Genomic DNA, 21,296 nt, shown 5'->3' with positions numbered 1-21,296 from the left:
TAAGACTTCCTTCACAACTAGTCTGATGTGTCATTAAACACCTCCAAAAAGGTCTACTATATCTACCTCAGATGTCGGCTTAATTGGTTTTGGTGCTGTCGTGTATATAATGAGCCTGACTGTGTAGTACAAACACAGGATCAGGGGGGACAAAAAGTGGCCTGGCGACGGTCCAGAGGAGGGACAGTCATTAGTACTTCCTTCTAAAGATGTGAATGTGTCTCTGACGCAGCCAGAGAATGTCCCAGGGGAGGAGAAAAGAGCTTTTTTTGTATTTTATTACTTAGTTGGGTGTGAAGCCTACTTCTCCTCTGTGAGCCTCTGATCTACACTATTAGCAACGGTCATCAATATTGTCAAAGGTTTTTAAAACAATTCTAACAAACACAACATGGATGACGATCCAAAGCAAATCTTTACTTTAATATATTACAGGTATACCAATGTATACTTAAATATATAAAACATTCTAATAATATACTTCAAATATGAGATGTACTTTTCTAGTTTAACTTAAGTATACTATAAATATAATATCCTTACACTTATTAAAAGTGTCCTTGAAATGCAGTTTTTTTTTGTAATTTTGTATACTATAAATACACGATCATCAATCTTCAATAAACTTATTAAACATGTACTTTAAATTCCTTGTTTTTTTATCATTAAAAATAAGTTCACTATCATTAAACTGTACTTCAATTTAAAATGTTTTAATTGTAATTTAGTATTTTCATTGAAAATATACTTGGAATAGTTTTTATGTTAAAGTATACTTTTTTTAAATGAAATTCTGCTTGTGAGTGATCAAGTACACTAAGTATACAGTGCCTTGTGAAAGTATCCATAACCATTGTTTTCCTTCACATTTTATTGTGAAAAAGGGTTTCAAATGTATTTAATTGTTATGTATTGTCAACCATGAACTCAAAATACTCTGTAATGTCAAAGTGGAAGAACAGAAGGGCAGTGATTGGTAGATCGGTAAAAATATAAAATCAGACATTGGGATGGAGATAAACAGAGGCAAAATCTGGAAAACCTGCTTCAGTCTGATTTACAACAGACACTGGGAGGGAAAGCCACATTTCAGCAGGACAATAACCTAGAGCACATGGACAAATCTACACTGGAGTTATTTACTAAGAAGACAGGGAATGCTCATGAGTGGCCAAGTTACAATTTCAACTTAAATCTGCTTGAAAATCTATGGCAAGACTTGAACATTTCTGTCTAGTCATGAACCCCAACATATTGACAGTGCTTGAAGAATTATGAAAATAATAAAGGGTTAATATTGCAGAATCTAGGAGTGTAAAGCTCTTAGAGACGTATCCAAGAAGACTCACCACTGTAATCGTTGCAGAAGGTGTTTCTAACATGTTTTCAGGGAGCTGAATACGCAATGACTATATATATTTTGTATTAAATAATACTTTCTTCCACTTACGTGTAGATTGCTATTACAAAAAATACAATTAAATCAATTTTAATCCCACTTTGTAACAATAAAATGTGAAGACATCCAAGGGGTATGAATACTTTTGCAAGGCACTGTAGTTTCAGTGTCAGTAATGAGTTTTGAAGAATGCAGAGAAAGTTGACAATGATAATGACAGTTTATCCCACATGCACAGCTGAGGAACATGCTTCCGGAGTATACTTCTTCATATAAAAAAATAAATACTTAAGTATCCTCTCAAAAAAGTATAGTTAAATGTCCACAAAATATATTTAAAGTATACAATCAAAAACATATGTACACACTTTTTTTGAATGTTACCTAGCATCCTTTTCTACAGCTAAAGTTTTTATTTATAATGTGACATTGTTCCTCATATTTGGCTTATTCAAATGTTTTCATGTTCCATTTTCAAACTGAATTATATTTCACTTTTAATTACACATGTTATTGAAACGTTAATGTGTCACTTTAATGTGAACAACTAAAATGTGACTTGGCACTGGTGCACAGTTATCAAAAGTGTTACTTGCAAATTGCTGATCCAGCCACAACTGCTTTATACATACTCGGAATTGAGCTCAGGTTTCCACTGATCATCCTTGAGATGTTTCTACAACTTGATTGGAGTCCACCTGTGGTAAATTCAATTGATTGGATATGATTTAAAAAGGCACACACCTGTCTATATATAGGTCCCACAGTTGACAGTGCATGTCAGAGCAAAAACCAAGCCATGATGTCGAAGAAATTGTCTGTAGAGCTCCAAGACAGGGTTGCGTCAAGGCACAGATGTGGGAAAGGGTACCAAATCATTTATGCAGCATTGAAGGTCCCCAAGAACACAGTGGCCTCCATCATTCTTAAAGGGAAGAAGTTTGGAACGACCAAGACTCTTCCTCGAGTTGGCTGCCAGGCCAAACTGAGCAATCGGATGAGAAGGGCCTTGGTCAGGGAGGTGACCAAGAACCCAATGGTCACTCTGATAGAGCTCTAGAGTTCCTCTGTGGAGATGGGAAAACCTTCCAGAAGGACAACCATCTCTGCAGCACTCCACAGGAGAAATTCTTTCTGGATTTCTGACTGCATAACAGTGCGGGGTGTTATATGGACACGCACAGTACTTCCTCCTTTTACCGACTCCATTGAAAGAACCAAATAAATATTGTAACTATGTGTAAGTCACAACACAATGTTGGAACAAGCTGTCAAGACAAAATGCGTAAATTAATCTATGTGTGGGAGGAGAACATGTGTAGCTTTTGCTTGCAGTTTGTCTTAAATCAATTAAAGTGATTATTGTAGCCTTACCTGCACTTCCTTTCCGTTAGCAATGTCATCCGATTGGGGTGAGGGGGGGTAGTAATTTCAACAGATATTTATAGTGCTATTGCTCAGCCCACAGCACCTCCAGCAGGTGGCTAGAACTCAACACTAAACCATATATTGAATACCTTTCACTACAGCACCAAACTAATAGAATCTCATAGAATCTAGTGCAATCTACACTGCCTACAGAAAGTACTTACACAGCTTGACTTTTTCCACATTTGGTTGTGTTACAGCCTGAATTTAAAATGTACTACATGTAGATGTTTTTATCACTGCCCTACACACAGGGGTGTACTCACTTTTGTTGTCAGCGGTTTAGACATTAATGGCTGTGTGTTGAGTTATTTTGAGGGGACAGCAAATTTACACTGTTAAACAAGCTGTACACTCACTCCTTTACATTGTAGTGTCATTTCTTCAGTGTTGTCACATGAAAACATATATTCAAATATTTACAAAAATGTGAGGGGTGTACTCACTTTTGTGATATACTGTACATGTGTGTATATATATATACACACACACACACACACACACAAATAAAAATCGTCCGATTAATCGGTATCAGCTTTTTTTGGTCCTCCAATAATCGGTATCGGTGTTGAAAAATCATAATCGTTCGACCTCTAGCCTGTACATAGTACAAATATTCCAAAACATGCACCTGTTTGTAATAAGACACTAAAGTAAAACTGCTAAAAATGTGCCAAAGAAATTAACTTTATGCCCTGAAAACAAAGCGTTATGAGTACAACTCTTCATATTTTCAAGAATGGTGGCGGCTGCTTCATGCTATAGGTATGCTTGTCACCGGTAAGTACTATACTCGGGAGTTTTTTTAGGGTAAAAATAAACTGAAAAGAGCTAACCACAGGCTAAATCCTAGAGGAAGACCTGGTTCAGTCTGCTTTCCAACAGACACCGGAGACAAAATTAACCAAATATACACTGGAGTTTGCTTATCAAGACAACATTGAATGTTCCTGAGTGGCCTAGTTACAGTTTTGACTTAAATCGGCTTGCAAATCTATGGTGATTCTTGAAAATGGCTGTCTAGAAATGATCAACAACCAACTTGACACAGCTTGAAGAATTGAAAAAGGAATGGTGTGCAAAGCTCTTAGAGACTTACCCAGACCGATTCACAGCTATAATCATTGCCAAAGGTGATTCTAACACTTATGTTGAATACTTATGTAATGAAGATAGCGTTTTATTTTTCATAAATGCTTTACAAATGTAGAATTGTTCTTCCACTTTGACAGAGTATTTTATGTAGATTGATTTAATTATACTTTTTGTCAACAATTTTAATCCCACCTTGTAACACAACATGTGAAAAGGTCCAGGGGTGTGAATACTTTCTGAAGGCCCTGTAAAGCCTCTCGGGGACCTTATATATTTCCTACACATGCTTTACAAATCGTTCCTTACCAAATGACATGTCGAGTGGGACTGCAACTCCCAACATCTCCAACCCATAAGACCATCCAATAAACCGGAACTGAAGTAAAGGAATCTCATCTGAATTAAATGAACTCTGTTTCTGTATGAGATCTGGCAAAACTCAAAGAATATCTGTTGCCGGATCTAAGCCAAGGTAACCCCTCTAGGGAAATAAACCACAGAGCTTCTTAATGACAAGACGTAAGAAGAAAATGAGATGATGCTCCTTTCCTCCACTTACGGTACTCCAATTGTTGGTTGTGTCCCGACATGGCACCCTATTCCCTATATAGTGCACAACTGGTCAGTAGTAGTACACTATATAGGGAATAGGGTGCCATTTGCGACACAGCCTCTGTAATTTCATCATATCAAGAGCGTTTCTGCTTCCAGAGAGAAAACAAAACACAATCAATCATCACTTTAAAAGCCTTTTGGCTTTTCACCAACGCTGACAAAGAAAGCGTGAACATTAGGAAACTTTCTAACGTTGATGTGCAGCTTGCAGTTCTGGAGAACAGTAATTAGGTTTGTCATAATGCTTCATACTTTTAGCCTCCTCAACCAAGGTGTGATGACTCTGCAGAAGGTTGCCTTTGAACAAATTCACTTTTAAGAATATGTTAATACATTGAGACGATATCTGGTGGGATCCTTTTCAAACCAACACAACACAACTTGTTGGTATAAGACCGTAGCCTACTTTATGGTGAGTAGTGTACTGAATATTCTTTCAGATTTTGTTAGAGAGAAGGGATTCTTTCAATGTGAAGACAATGAAACGCCTTGATAAGTTCAAGGTAAGTTCACAGCCAGGACTTCAACTGAAAATGTGAAGACTGTACTGTATGTTAAAATCAAAGCAATAGCAAAGGACTCTTCCTATAAGAAGACAGAAGGTTTCCCCCCAGCCCTTTTAAAACCAGTGTATCCATGATGTAAGAGGATCCACAGCAGCACTGTACTGGCAAGCCACTCCCACCTCTACCGCAGCCATTCTGCTCATCACATGAGTTTCCTTGGCAACTTCAAAGGGAATGTGTCAAATTGCATCCCTCTACAATGCCAACAGTAAACCACAGCTCTGACAGAGCAGGTGGGTCATTTGAATTTAAACCACGAACAACAGGTGGACTACAATTGTAACTGCAAGTTTGACGGCTAACTACGTGAAACAATTGTTGATGTGCAACGTTTTGTCAGAACATATTCCAGATGTCAGCTGGATACATGGGGGAGGGAGGGGGAGGGGGAGAGAGAGAGAGAGCAAAACTACAGAGCTTGGGCGATCCCAGCTCTGCAAAGTAACACAAAGAGAAAAGACATAAGCGCACGAAAGCTGAAGAACCGAAACACAAGAGACGAGAGAACAGGAGGAGTCACCAGGGGAGAGAGAGGGAGAGAGAGTGACAGTGAGAGAGGGAGGGAAAGAGAGACTGTGAGAGAGGGACAGAGAGGGAGCGTGAGAGAGGGAGGGAGAGAGACAAAGACAGACACAGAAAGAGAGAGAGAGACAGAAAGAGAGATGGAGGGAAAGCACATCAAATGAATCACTGGTTTAGAAACAGCATGAAAGCGTGTGTGTGTATGCGTTTTGTCTGACCCCTGACCTTTAGTATTACAGGTCTTGGAGGCGACCTCCAGCGTCTCCAGGTCTTCAGAGCCAATGTTTTCCAGGGTGATGGTCAGATGCTGGGTCTCTCCGTTAAACAGCTGGACAGACACACTGCTGGACAACTCCTCTTTAGAGGGCTGGAGGGGATGGGCCGACCTGGAAACAGATACAGAAGGGTTAAAACGTGTCTTCAGACTAGTGCTGAACGATTAACAAAACAATGGTTATTTGTCGGTTTTTAAATCAAGTAATAGACCTATGTCAATTCAATTGGAATTACATTTTGTATTTTTTTGTGAGATCAATGCAGTTTCTCTAGAGATATATAGTACCTTCAGAAAGTATTCAGAACCCTTGACTTTTTCAACATTTTGTTAGGTTACATCCTTATTCTAAAATGTATAAAATAAATAAAAATCCTCAGCAATCTAGGTGAGTTTTGATTTGTTTACCAAACGCGCTAACAAAAGTAGCTATTTGGACATAAATGATGGACATTATCGAACAAATCAAACATTTATTGTGGAACTGGTATTACTGGGAGTGCATTCTGATGAAGATCATCAAAGGTAAGTTAATATTTATGATGTTATTTCTGACTTCTGTTGACTGCACAATATGGCGGATATCTTTTTGGCTTGTTGGGTTTCTGAGCACTGTACTCAGATTATTGTATGGTTTGCTTTTTCCATAAAGCTTTTTTGAAATCTGACACAGCGGTTGCATTAAGGAGAAGTGTATCTATATTTCCATGCATAACACATATTTTCATCAACATTTATAATGAGTGTTTTTGTAAATTGATGTGGCTCTCCTCAAACTCACTGGATGTTTTTGGAACTAGTGAACATAACGCGCCAATGTATACTGAGATTTTTTTATATAAGTTTTGAACTTTATCGAATAAAACATACATGTATTGTGTAACGTGAAGTCCTATGTGTGTCATCTGATGAAGATCATCAAAGGTTAGTGATTAATTTTATCTCCATTTCTGATTTTTGTGACTCCTCTCTTTGGCTGGAAAAAATGGCTGTATTTTTCTGTGACTTGGCTCTGACCTAACATACTCGTTTGTGGTGCTTTCACTGTAAAGCCCATTTGAAATCGGACACTGTGGTGGGATTAACAACAAGATTACCTTTAAAATGGTATAAGATCCTTATTTGTTTGAGGAATTGTAATTATGAGATTTGTTGTTTTGAATTTGGCTCCCTGCACTTTCACTGGCTGTTGTCATATCGATCCCGTTAACGGGATTTCAGCCCTAAGACGTTAACAAAATGTGGGAAAAGTAAATGGGTTTGAATACTTTCCGAAGGCACTGTACCAGATCAAGGCCGTACTGTGCGATTTAGTAGGGAGTTTGCAGCAGGCTAATATTATATATAGTTTAGTACAGAATACATGGTAAGTACAGTGCACTTGGGAAGTATTCAGACCCCTCGACTTTCCCACGTTTTGTTTTGTTGGCATTTGCCCCAGCTTTTTTCCATAAAGTGGGCACTGCTCAGTTTGCAGGTCAGGCTCAATGGCTGAGGGAGAGCAAAAAGAGAGCGATAGCAAAGACGTGGTGCACATATGTGATGTGGGACCAGAACATTGAGGACTACATTTGGCTTGTGAGTGCCACATTCTGAACCAGTGGCCAAACTCTGCACACAGCATCTTTAATAAAAGTAGCTTTTGACTAATGTAGGCACTGCTTAGTCAAAATTGGACTAGCTACCACCTAAGACTGCTAGATTGTTGACCAAGACATTTGCCCACCGAAGACAGGAAGTCATCAACCAGTGTCCCAGTGTTAAAAGAGATGAAAGGCAGCTGGCCTGCTCTGTTTGATGCCTCAAGTGAGTCAGCAGCCAAAAAATACAATACCAAATGAAACCTCTTATGAGCCTTGCTTGATTATATTCCAGTATTTGTCTTTCAGATAAATTAAGAATTCCAGAGGATCACTACAAAGCATCTTGAGCCAAGGTTTATGGCCATGTTGGGCCAGTACACCACAAAGCATCTTGAGCCAAGGTTTATGGCCACGTTGGGCCAGTACATCACAAAGCATCTTGAGCCAAGGTTTATGGCCACGTTGGGCCAGTATACCACAAAGCATCTTGAGCCAAGGTTTATGGCCACGTTGGGCCAGTACACCACAAAGCATCTTGAGCCAAGGTTTATGGCCACGTTGGGCCAGTACACCACTAAGCATCTTGAGCCAAGGTTTATGGCCACGTTGGGCCAGTACACCACAAAGCATCTTGAGCCAAGGTTTATGGCCACGTTGGGCCAGTACACCACTAAGAATCTTGAGCCAAGGTTTATGGCCACGTTGGGCCAGTACACCACAAAGCATCTTGAGCCAAGTTTTATGGCCACGTTGGGCCAGTACACCACTAAGCATCTTGAGCCAATGTTTATGGCCACGTTGGGCCAGTACACCACAAAGCATCTTGAGCCAAGGTTTATGGCCACGTTGGGCCAGTACACCACTAAGCATCTTGAGCCAAGGTTTATGGCCAGTACACCACAAAGCATCTTGAGCCAAGGTTTATGGCCACGTTGGGCCAGTACACCACTAAGCATCTTGAGCCAAGGTTTATGGCCACGTTGGGCCAGTACACCACAAAGCATCTTGAGCCAAGGTTTATGGCCACGTTGGGCCAGTACACCACTAAGCATCTTGAGCCAAGGTTTATGGCCACGTTGGGCCAGTACACCACAAAGCATCTTGAGCCAAGGTTTATGGCCACGTTGGGCCAGTACACCACTAAGCATCTTGAGCCAAGGTTTATGGCCACGTTGGGCCAGTACACCACAAAGCATCTTGAGCCAAGGTTTATGGCCACGTCGGGCCAGTACACCACAAAGCATCTTGAGCCAAGGTTTATGGCCACGTCGGGCCAGTACACCACAAAGCATCTTGAGCCAAGGTTTATGGCCACGTTGGGCCAGTACACCACTAAGCATCTTGAGCCAAGGTTTATGGCCACGTTGGGCCAGCACACCCCTATGCTGCTGTCATTATTCCATTCCCAGGGAGGGCCCCTGGACACAGATTGCGGGTCATGCTGGAGGTCCAACTCCAGGTAAAGTGTTCAGGAAAAATTCACTGTTTTATATTTCGTTGGCTGATGTTTGGTGCTGCAATTTAATCCACAGGCCCTGCTCTGCTACCCAAGCATTGTACGCCTTTTAGTAATATAGGATACTTGGATCGGTGAATGCATAGATTTCACTCCTTCATGTACACAGATTCAATTCAATGACAACAGTGACTTTATTCTATATCAGGGTCATGATGTGAGTTCAGTGAGTAATTTGCTTGATTGACTACCTGGCTGAAGGAGACAACCATGTGAGGGCAATAAAGCATTTTCTGACCTGAATATTCTAGTGTGTGTGTGTGTGTGTGTGTGTGTGTGTGTGTGTGTGTGTGTGTGTGTGTGTGTGTGTGTGTGTGTGTGTGTGTGTGAGAGAGAGAGAATGTTCAATGTATTCTGATAAAAATAATGGCATCTCATAATCCAGATTGATTTAAATTAGCAAATGTACATTACATTTGCATGTCAAATTTGATCCCAACATAGAAAGCATGTGTCTATTTTTTTTTTTACAGGAATCTGAAGGGGGTAGGGGGTGTCCTCTACCACAGACCTGCCTCTTGTTGTTGTTGAAGCCGCCTGGGGCACAGAATCTGTGCTGGGACCAGCCTCTGCCTACCGGAGGTTAGTCACCGAGAAGCGGAGCTCGAGCACATTGTGGTCTAAGACCCCATCCCTGATCGGCCCAATGCAATGATCTGTGCTAAATCATTTAGAGGTTAAAAAAGACATGTTTATTCTACAAAGTGTGATTTAAAGGTTCACTGCCACGGCTTTAAGCTGTTTTGTATACAAAATAGATGTTTTTAATTAAGGATTTCATGTCAATTTTGACGTTTGAAATACTGACATGTGAATCCGTTTGACAATTGAGGTTTCATCAAGGTGCCAACATTTTACCACAGGTATTCTACCAGGGTCTGTCTGCACAGTATGGTTGTTATGACATGCCAATGCGACCTGCACCACTGATAGTCTACCTGCAAAGCTTTGTAGCGCATCTTAAACTGTTTTCTATTGGTGAACTTCTGAAAAAAAAGCCTCTAAAATAAAACAATTTAAGGTTTAAAATAAATTCTACAGAAGTAATATAGGTGGCATCCATTGGCAGTGTTTGTGAACAGATAAAAGTTACAGGAAGAAACTAATACAAGTGTTTAGATGACATGATTATTGGGGTTGTCATCTCTTTTTATTTTGTTCTTTACCTTGTGGGCAATATTTTAGTTCTGAAAATATTCCACAGTACAAACCACAAGCTATTTGAGCCTCCGTGTGTCCCCATTTTTGTTATAGTCCATGGTTACTATGAGAATATTTTGGTCCTTGTGAAGTCCATGGAGTTGAAGCTCCATTCTCTCCTAAAGAGACAGTTCTGCCCACAGAGAGCCTATACTAGCTAGTGTTCTAGTTCCTAATTCTAGGGTTTTGCAGACCTGCAGCCATCAGGACGAACCTGCAATGTTGATTGCAATTCTGTAATTTTTCAACTAATAATTTGAGAATCATTGCTGCTGCTTTTGTACTATTGAATAACAGCTGTTTTGCAAACCGTTATATAAAATAAATGGTTTTCAAGGATTCCTGGTGTCCTGATAAGTTCTCTCCGATCAAGTAAAACCAAAGTAAAAAATGTGACCCTTTCTGAGTTGGTCTAAATTAATATATCATGTAACAATGACTAGATAATAGGATTAATCATTCAGTTACAAGAACAATTTCATGTAAACTCAGCAAAAAAATAAAACAGCCCTTTTTCAGGACCCGGTTTTTCAAAGATAATTCGTAAAAATCTAAATAACTTCACAGATCTTCATTGTAAAAGCTTTAAACACTGTTTCCCATGCTTGTTCAATGAACCATGAACAATTCATGAACATGCACCTGCGGAACGGTCATTAAGACACTAACAGCTTACAGAGGGGAGGCAATTAAGGTCACAGTTATGAAAACTAAAGAGACCTTCCTACTGACTCTGAAAAACACCAACAGAAAGATGCCCAAGGTACCTGTTCATCTGCGTGAACCTGCCTTAGACATGCTGCAAGGAGGCATGAGGACTGCAGATGTGGCCAGGGCAATAAATTGCAATGTCTGTACTGTGAGACGCCGAAGACAGTGCTACAGGGAGACAGGATGGACAGTTGATTGTCCTCGCTGTGGCAGACCACGTGTAACAACACCTGCACAGGATCGGTACATCCGAACATCACACCCTGCGGGACAGGTACAGGATGGCAACAACAACTGCCCGAGTTACACCAGGAATGCACAATCCCTCCATCAGTGCTCAGACTGTCCGCAATAGGCTGAGAGAGGCTGGACTAAGAGCTTGTAGGCCTGTTGTAAGACAGGTCCTCACCAGACATCACCGGTAACAACGTCGCCTATGGGCACAAACCCACCGTCGCTGGACCAGACAGGAATGGCAAAAAGTGCTCTTCTCTGACGAGTTGCGGTTTTGTCTCACCAGGAGTGATGGTCGGATTCACGTTTCTCACCAAAGGAATGAGCGTTACACCAAGGCCTGTACTCTGGAGCGGGATCGATTTGGAGGTGGAGGGTCCGTCATGGTCTGGGGCAGTGTGTCACAGCATCATCTGACTGAGCTTGTCATTGCAGGCAATCTCAACGCTGTGCGTTACAGGGAAGACATCCTCCTCCCTCATGTGGTACCCTTCCTGCAGGCTCATCCTGACATGACCCTCCAGCATGACAATGCCACCAGCCATACTGCTCATTCTGTAAGACAGGAATGTTAGTGTTCTGTCATGGCCAGCGAAGAGCCCGGATTTCAATGCCATTGAGCACGTCTGGTCCCTGTTGGATCGCAGGGTGAGGGCTCGGGCCATTCCCCTCAGCAATGTCAGGGATCTTGCAGGTGCCTTGGTGGAAGAGTGGGGTAACATCTCACAGCAAGAACTAGCAAATCTGGTGCAGTCCATGAGGAGGAGATGCACTGCAGTAAATGCAGCTGGTGGCCACACCAGATACTGACTGTTACATTTGATTTTGACCCCCCCTTTGTTCAGGGACACATTATTCCATTTCTGTTAGTCTCATGTCTGTGGAACTTGTTCAGTTTATGTCTAAGTTGTTGAATCTTATGTTCGTACAAATATTTACACATGTTAAGTTTGTTGGAAATAAACACAGTTGACAGTGAGAGGACTTCCATTTTAAGGACTTCCAAGTTAACTATTTAAGTTCAATCAACATAATAATTTTCTTCTTCATCATTTGTATTTGACCACATCCAAACAACTTACTCAAGCTTATCTACTCATAAAAACTAGCAAAAATGTCTACTCAGTTATATTAGTCTAATTTTGTTGCCAAAAATATTTTGAGTAGAATCAAGAAAACCTATTTCGCAGAGTAGTGTGTCTAGACACTGCCCGCAGAGGGTCTGGGGCTTTCACACGAGACAAGTAAAGCACAAGCGCGCGCACACACACACACACACACACACAGCAAAAGAGTAGAACTGGGCGGATTATTCTGAACAAGGTACAATGAGGTACTGAGGGAAGCTGAGTGGCCAAATCATAGAGGAACAAGACTGGTGGCGATTTCAACAAAAGAGGTCCATTTAGTCCCTGCCATGTTAGTTATTACTTCAAACTGAATAAAAACAAAATATATAGAATTGGATTTCAATTGTCCACTTTGTGCATGTGCTATTACTGAAGCTGACTCTGTTGGGTACAGGAATCAATACAACAGTCAGTCTCAGAATTATGTCTGTATTGTGTTGTTATTGTCCAGCAGCAAGCGACTAGGCTGAAGAGAAAGCACATCTATCCAACTATCTTTCTACCTAATAAGACAGAGAACCTGTAATTATCAAAGTATAAATAATTACTTAAGTTCTTAGTAATTATAGAGGTTCCTCTGAGGCATCAGTGGGTAATTTAAAAGTAGCCGGAAGAAGCAAGAAATCCAGATATGACTGAACTGAGCGACGACTCTGCCTTTGCAGACAAGAGCCTGTCTAGGGACTGGGGCTGTGAATTAGCACTAGCTAAAAGTATCAAGATGCCGCTGGGAGCTGGTCGTGTTTTTGGTCCAGAAACCCCACTACTTCTCATTCATTTTAAAGTGGCTATGACTAAGCATTCTGACTACCTACCGTTCCCCAGTGGCTGCCCCATCATCTCTAAAACACACCATCTCAGAGCTGGAGTAAAGTGGAGAATTTCACAAGCAAAGGAGCACTGCATTCTTCAGTCACTTTAAGGTTGTGCCCATGAAAATTGAGGTGAGACTTCCAACTGTTAAAGTTATTGGTAATAACAAGTAGTGGTGGGGAGTGATTGGTTTGATGACTGGTAAGAACAGGTGCACAACAGGAAAAAGGAGAAGAGGAAGAACTGCGAGCATCTAGCTCTGGGATAGAGGTCACTGCACTGTGGTTCATATAGGCTATAGTACATCATCTCTGTGTGTGACCGGGCATTAATAGGACTGACTGAAAGACACTTCTGATGACACAGCAGCTTTAAAACAGAGAAGAAAGGACACGTAGGTTTGATTTAATGAGGCAGAACAAGGGGGTATAAGGTAAAGTTTATGGGGACATACCCAAATAGACTCAAAATGTTATACTTGATCAGCTGTCAACGACTTGATTCATTGATCTGTTGAATCAGGTGTGTTAGTGCTGGACTGGAACAAAGGAACGTAGGTCTGCTCCCCAGAACCAGGATTAATCAAATCTGCTATAACATGTACTGTGTGGACAGGGTGTAGGGGTTAGGGTGTAGGGGGAATGGGTTAGGGTGCAGGGGGTATGGGTTAGGGTGTAGGGGGTGTGGGTTAGGGTGCAGGGGGTTAGGATGCAGGGTGCCTCACCGTGGTAGAGAGGTGCTGAGCTGGAGACGGGGTAATGATGGAATGACCTCCACCACACAGCCACTGGTCAACACACTGGGTAGACCCTCCAGGAGACAGTCACTGGTCACACCAAACACTGACGTGTGGTAGCCTACAGGGAAGAGAGAGCACTCCGATAACTTCTCTCCATTCTACAAAGGGTGACATTGAGAACACACTTCTGAAGGATTTCTATCCAATCATCCTCTGTTCAGAAAAAAGGGTCTAACTTCTTCATCTAATACAAATAGGAGAAATAGAGCTGTGAATCTCGGATTGGTTTAGAGTTGCTACTCCCAATGTGGGATAACAAAGGTTTACCCTATTCACCCCACACTCCTAGATTCACCCCTACACATCCTATTAACCCCCACACACACACACACACACACACACACACACACACACACACACACACACACACACCTCTATTCACCCCACACTCCTAGATTCCCCCCTACAACCCCCACACATCCTATTAACCCCCCCCACACACACACACACACACCTCTATTCACCCCACACTCCTAGATTCCCCCCTACAACCCCCACACATCCTATTAACCCCCCCCACACACACACCTCTATTCACCCCACACTCCTAGATTCCCCCCTACACCCCCACACATCCTCTTAACCCCCACACACCTCTATTCACCCCACACTCCTAGATTCCCCCTACACCCCCACACATCCTCTTAACCCCCACACACACACCTCTATTCACCCCACACTCCTAGATTCACCCCTACACATCCTCTTAACCCCCACACACCTCTATTAACCCCTCCCCCCACACACACACACCTCTATTAACCCCTCCCCCGACACGCACCTCTATTAACCCCTCCCCCCACACACACACACCTCTATTAACCCCTCCCCCCACACACACACACCTCTATTAACCCCTCCCCCCACACACACACACACACACCTCTATTAACCCCCCACACACACCTCTATTAACCCACACACATACACACACACACACCTCGATTAACCCCCCCCCCCACACACACACACACCTCTATTAACCCCTCCCCCCACACGCACCTCTATTAACCCCTCCCCCCACACACCTCTATTAACCCCCCCACACACACACACACACACACACTCTATTAACCCCCCCCCCACCCCACACCTCTATTAACCCCCCCCATCTTCTGAAGAAAGAACCAAGCCACTTGTCTTAACCATGGCGACAACATTACAGGCAATTACTGTGGTGTAAAATGAAGACTAAATGACTATGTAGATCATACTATTTTAAAGCTATCCTCGTCCCACGCTGCTGAGGTTAACAGAGATGCGATTAACTGACATGTCGCTTATCCTCAGAGAATATGGGGAAAACGTTCTGTCGTCTGTCTGCCTGGCGTCTGTCATCATGGCATACATCGCAATGTTTTTACATTTTTAGTGAAAAATCTGCACGACTAGACCCAAAATGATAGATAATAACCATTATTTGGATTAAATTAACAGGTTACCTTCGTACTTCGTGAAAGTACATTTTCAGGGAGGAAGCTATTTCCACTTCAATGACGGCCTTTCCTGTGTAAGGAGTGTTAATTCTTTCCAGAGCGTCACACGCGGGAAGGGTAAAGTTGTGCTGGACTCACCGTTGACGGTGATGTTGCCTGCGGTGCGTGGGACCCCCACCAGGGTGACAGGGTAGAGCCCAGACTCAGCAGGCAGGGACAGGGCAGCAGGCAGGGCCTCAAACTCAACACCCGATGTCAGCAAACCCTGGACAGGACAGAGGACAACAGATCAGTCAGAGGAATTACGTTTCAAATCAGGTTACTGTTGGGCATAATTCATAACAAAACTAATCGTGACTGTACTCAAAGTGCATCAATTATTTAGCTTGATGAGATACGACGCAGTGCATTAAAATTCATGTTATCAGTGGAGCTTCATTAAAATGACTTGATGCTATGTTATCAAAGTGTCAAAAGACGGGTTCTACTTCAAAATGTGGCCCTATTAATTAAACACAAACGGAGACTTTGAGCATGCGGCAACGGTTCAATGGGGACAGCAGGAAATCTAAGTCGCTCTGAACTAAAATGGTGATATTATTGAAGCGCACAGACACCTGTCAAAGTCACACAGTCACAACTAACTTGATAAAAGTTCACTTTGCTTTTTAACTAAATCAAGTGGATCTAATGAATCAGATTCCACTGTTCTAATGTGACATGATGAGAGAGAAAACCCACAAGTGTCCCAGTGCTGTGGTGGGCGGCAGTTTCTGCAATGTTATCATCAGAAGTTCAGATGAAGGAAAGGAGAGGAGGAGAGGAAGCAACTTTAGAGTATTGAAACCCAGAGTTTCCCAACACACAGTGTTTCCCAACACCTGTTCACATGATTCTACTTGTCAACTAATCATCAAGCCCTTGACAAGTTGAATGTCTAGGGCAACAACAAAAATGTGTACTGTGGGGGGTTCTGGAGGACCGGAGTTGGGACACTTAAAGGACAGGAGAGGAAAACACTGGATTATTGAAACCAAGCCTCCCATTGTTCTGGCGGGAGGGAGGTGGTCTCAGGTCGCGGTACCACAGTGCCGTGGTGGGAGGAAGGTGGTCTCAGGTCCCGGTACCACAGTGATCTGGTGGGAGGGAAGTGGTCTCAGGTCCCGGTACCACAGTGCCGTGGTGGGAGGGAGGTGGTCTCAGGTCCCGGTACCACAGTGATCTGGTGGGAGGGAGGTGGTCTCAGGTCCCGGTACCACAGTGCCGTGGTGGGAGGGAGGTGGTCTCAGGTCCCGGTACCACAGTGCCGTGGTGGGAGGGAGGTGGTCTCAGGTCCCGGTACCACAGTGCCGTAGTGGGAGGGAGGTGGTCTCAGGTCCCGGTACCACAGTGATCTGGTGGGAGGGAGGTGGTCTCAGATCCCGGTACCACAGTGATCTGGTGGGAGGGAGGTGGTCTCAGGTCATGGTACCACAGTGATCTGGTGGGAGGGAGGTGGTCTCAGGTCCCGGTACCACAGTGATCTGGTGGGAGGGAGGTGGTCTCAGGTCCCGGTACCACAGTGCCGTAGTGGGAGGGAAGTTGTCTCAGGTCCCGGTACCACAGTGCCGTGGTGGGAGGGAGGTGGTCTCAGGTCCCGGGACCACAGTGCCGTGGTGGGAGGGAGGTTCTCTCAGGTCCCAATACCACAGTGCCGTGGTGGGAGGGAAGTTGTCTCAGGTCCCGGTACCACAGTGGGAGGGAGGTTGTCTCACGTCCCGGTACCACAGTGCTGTGGTGGGAGGGAGGGTGGGTGGGAAGAGTTCCCAGTGTCTTCAGAAATCCATCACTCTCACCTTGCCCCGATATCCTGGAGATGAGATCAGCCCCAGCTGGCACCGCCATCTCCCACAGAGAAAACTGATGGTTCTCACCGTATGAGAGAGAGAAGAGGAAACTTCAAACACACACACACACAAAAGGAAACCGTGTAAATGGAAGGCTGTCTGCTCTGCCGGAGGAGGAGAGGAGGGGAGATTGGAAAGGAGTCCTACACAGTCACAGAGAAGGTCAAGTTGCGTTCGACTCCACCATCTCCGACAGAGGAATATGCTAGTTTAACAACTATCACTTAAACTGTAGTATTCTACCATTGCCAGCCTTCAAAGTCTACAATGAGAGAAAGGAAAAAAGTCAAGGATCTGAATACGCTGACTTGGGTTCTCAACAGACAACTGGGTGACTTTGAATGTGTGTAATCTGTCATTCATGATGTCCTATATAAAACCAAGAACGTTGACCAGCGTATATGGAGATGCTGCTTATACTCTATTTACACAAACTGGTGGTCAAATGCACATCAAGTCTCTGGTCAGGAGGCTGGCTGCCCAACACCATGAAAGACACCATCAATCCCTTTTTATCAAGTTGCAAACGCGACTTCACTTGGGAGGTTGAAGTGTGTCTCCAGTCACAGAGCCTCTGTGGTGACATGATAGTCCTTTACCAAGGCATTCCTCTTGCTGCTTTACAGAGAGCGAAAAAGACTACACCCCTGTACTGGTTAAGAAAAATAAAAGTAAACCTATTGGAAATAACTCATATGCATCCATCCTTGAAAAGGTTAATTAGCCCCGGCTCGCTATTGCTAATGATGTGGAGACGGACGGATGGATAGATTATTTCCAATAGTTTCATTTCCTTTGCCATTACGATGCAGTGATTAACACTGGAATGAGATGAAACCAGCAGTATATTGATTCATCAATTGCAGAGGGAAAAAAACATAATGTAGTAAACAATATTAACAGACAGACACCAATGAGCCATCTCTGAGAGGGACAAAGACACATCATAATCACTTACAGTAACCTTTCCTTCAGAATGTTTGTCTAGACTAGAGACCCCACTCCACAGCCAGATAGTGAAGACATTGGCTAGTTTGAGCAGCAGCCTCCCAAATATGAATGATTCATTGTAGTTTCTCATTTTACGAACTAAATTATCTACATCCGTCTTAATTGTTAGAGTCTTCCATCCTTGAACACTAAAGTTCAAATGAAATACAGTACTTCACAAGTATAACATTATATATATATATATATATATAAATAATTCAACCACTCCACAAATGTCTTGTTTACAAACTATAGTTCTGGCAAGTCGGTTAGGACATCGACTTTGTGCATGGCAAGTCGTTGTTCCAACATTTTTTATTGACAAATTATTTTTACCGGGACCTGAGACAACCTCACTAATTTATTGCATCAAAATTCCAGTGGGTGAGAAGTTTACATTCACTAAGTTGACTGTGTCTTTAAACAGCTTGGAAAATTCCAGAAAACAATGTCATGGCTTTAGAAGCTTCTGATAGACTAATTGAAAATATTTCAGTCAATTGGAGGTGTAACTGTGGATGTATTTCAAGGCCTACCTTCGAACTCAGTGTCTCTTTGCTTGACATCATGGGAAAATCAAAAAAAAAATTGTAGACCTCCACAAGTCTGGTTCATCCTTGGGAGCAATTTCCAAACGCCTGAAGGTACCACATTCATCTGTACAAACAATAGTACGCAAGTATAAACACCATGGGACCACGCAGCCGTCATACCACTCAGGAAGGAGAAGCGTTCTGTCTCCAAGAGATGAATGCACTTTTGGTGTGAAAAGTACAAATCAATCCCAGAACAACAGCAAAGGACCTTGTGAAGATCTCTTTCCACAGTAAAACGAGTCCTATATCGACATAACCTGAAAGGCCGCTCAGCAAGGCAGAAGCCACTGCTCCAAAACAGCCATAAAATAGCCAGACTACGGTTTGCAGCTGCTCATGGGGTCAAAGATCGTACTTTTTGGAGACATGTCCTCTGGTCTGATGAAACAAAAATAGAACTGTTTGGCCAGAATGACCATCATTATGTTCGGAGGATAAAGGGGAGGCTTGCAGGCTGGGGGTGGCAGCATCATGTTGTGGGGGTGCTTTGCTGCAGGACAGACTGGTGCGCTTCACAAAAGAGATGGCATCATGAGGAAAAAAAAGTATGTGAATATATTGAAGCAACATCTCAAGACATCAGTCAGGAAGTTAAAGCTTGGTCGCAAATGGGTCTTCCAAATGGACAATGACCCCAACCATACATGCAAAGTTGTGGCAAAATGGCAACTAAGTCAAGGTATTGGAGTGGCCATCACAAAGCCTTGACCTCAATCCTATAGGATATTTGTGGGCAGAACTGAAAAAGCATGTGTGAGCAAAGAGGCCTACAAACCTGACCCAGTTAGGAGGAATGGGCAAAATTCACCCAACTTATTGTGGGAAGCTTGTGGAAGGCTAGGCAAAACATTTGACGCAAGTTAGACAATGTAAAGGCAATGCTACCAAATACTTGTTGAGTGTATGTAAACTTCTGACCCACTGGGAATGTGATGAAAGATATTACAGCTGAAATAAATCATTCTCTCTACCATTATTCTGACAAATCACATTATTAAAATGAAGTGGTGATCCTAACTGACCTAAAACAGGGAATTTTTACTTGGATTAAATGTCAGGAATTGTGAAAAACTGAGTTGAAATGTATTTTGGCTAAGGTGTATGTAAACTTCCGACTTCAACTGTGTGTGTGTGTGTGTGATATATATAAATATACACACCATCTTCCAGTTTGGAACTCGGCCGTCAGTGTTGCAACCGGGGATAGACCATTTTTACATGCTTGGCACTTCAGCTCTCGGCGGTCCCGTTCTGTTAGCTTGTGTTGCCTACAACTCGTGGCTGAGGCATTGTTGGTCCTAAAAGTTTCCACTTCACAATAACAGCACGTACAGTTGACCAGGGCAGCTCTAGCAGGGCAGAAATCTGACAAACGTATTAGTTGGAAAGGTGGCATCCTTTGACAGTGCTATGTTGAAAGTCACTGAGCTCTTCAGTGACATAAAACTATACTAAATATATTCCTATCTAAAAAAGGATAACTTTATCCTTTTTCACTATAAAAAAAGAAAAGAAATTTCACTGAGGTGGATGGTCCTCCCCTGCGGAGCCTCCAGTAGTATACATGTACAGTACCAGTCAAAAGTTGACACACCTACTCATTCAAGGATTTTTCTTTATTTTTACTATTTTCTACACTGTAGAATAAAAAACTATGAAAGACAAAACTATGAAAGAACACATTGAAAAATGTAGAAACCAAAAAAGGTATATTTTACATGTATGTTAAATTTGAGATTCTTCAAAGTAGCCACACTTTGCCTTGATGACAGCTTTGCATACTTTTGCTATTCTCTCAAACCATCTTAATTGGGTTGAGGTCGGGTGATTGAAGAAGCCAGATGATCTGATGGTGCAATCCATCTCTCTCCTTGGTAAAATATCCCTTACACAGCCTGGAGGTGTGTTTTGGGTCATTGTCCGGTAAAAAAACAAAACCCAGATGGGATGGCGTATCGCTGTAGAATGCTGTGGTAGCCATGCTGGTTAAGTGTGCCTTGAATTCTAAATAAATCACTGGCAGTGTCGCCAGCAATGCACCTCAACTCCATCACACCACCTCCTCCATGCTTCACGGTGGGAACCACACATGCAGAGATCATCCGTTCTGCTCCTCTGCGTCTCACAAAAACATGGCGGTTGGAACCAAAAATCTCAAATTTGGACTCATCAGACCAAAGGACAGATTTCCTCCGGTCTTATGTACATTGCTCATGTTTCTTGGCCCAAGCAAGTCTCTTCTTCATGTTGGTGTCCTTTTGTAGTGGTTTCTTTGCAGCAATTTGACCATGAAGGCCTGATTCACACAGTCTCCTCTGAACAGTTGATGTTGTGATGTGTCTGTTACTTGATCTCTGTAAAGCATTTATTTGGCCTGCAATTTCTAAGGCTGGTAACTGTAATGACCTTATCCTCTGCAGCAGAGGTAACTCTGGGTCTTCCATTCCTGTGATGGTCCTCATGAGAGCCAGTGTCATCATAGCGCTTGATGGTTTTTGTGACT

General features: G+C 42.8%; 1 protein-coding gene across 2 annotated transcripts in view; it reads right to left on the bottom strand.

Moving 5' to 3' along the window:
• The window catches only part of LOC135552072 (trafficking protein particle complex subunit 9-like), a 310,740-nt gene that overhangs the window by 234,013 nt on the left and 55,431 nt on the right, over positions 1–21,296 (bottom strand). For both annotated transcript variants that reach the window (XM_064983454.1, XM_064983455.1), the window contains 3 exons: positions 15,460–15,586; positions 13,811–13,943; positions 5,851–6,011 (listed from right to left, as the gene is read on the bottom strand). In XM_064983454.1, the coding sequence (XP_064839526.1) occupies positions 5,851–6,011; positions 13,811–13,943; positions 15,460–15,586 (421 nt within the window). The remainder of the gene's footprint in view (positions 1–5,850; positions 6,012–13,810; positions 13,944–15,459; positions 15,587–21,296) is intronic.

The sequence above is a fragment of the Oncorhynchus masou genome, chromosome 13, assembly GCF_036934945.1.
Source record: "Oncorhynchus masou masou isolate Uvic2021 chromosome 13, UVic_Omas_1.1, whole genome shotgun sequence".
In the NCBI taxonomy this organism is placed as follows: domain Eukaryota; kingdom Metazoa; phylum Chordata; class Actinopteri; order Salmoniformes; family Salmonidae; genus Oncorhynchus; species Oncorhynchus masou.
The sequence above is the reverse complement of the archived record's forward strand: the minus strand, read 5'-3'. Positions and strand labels throughout refer to the sequence as shown.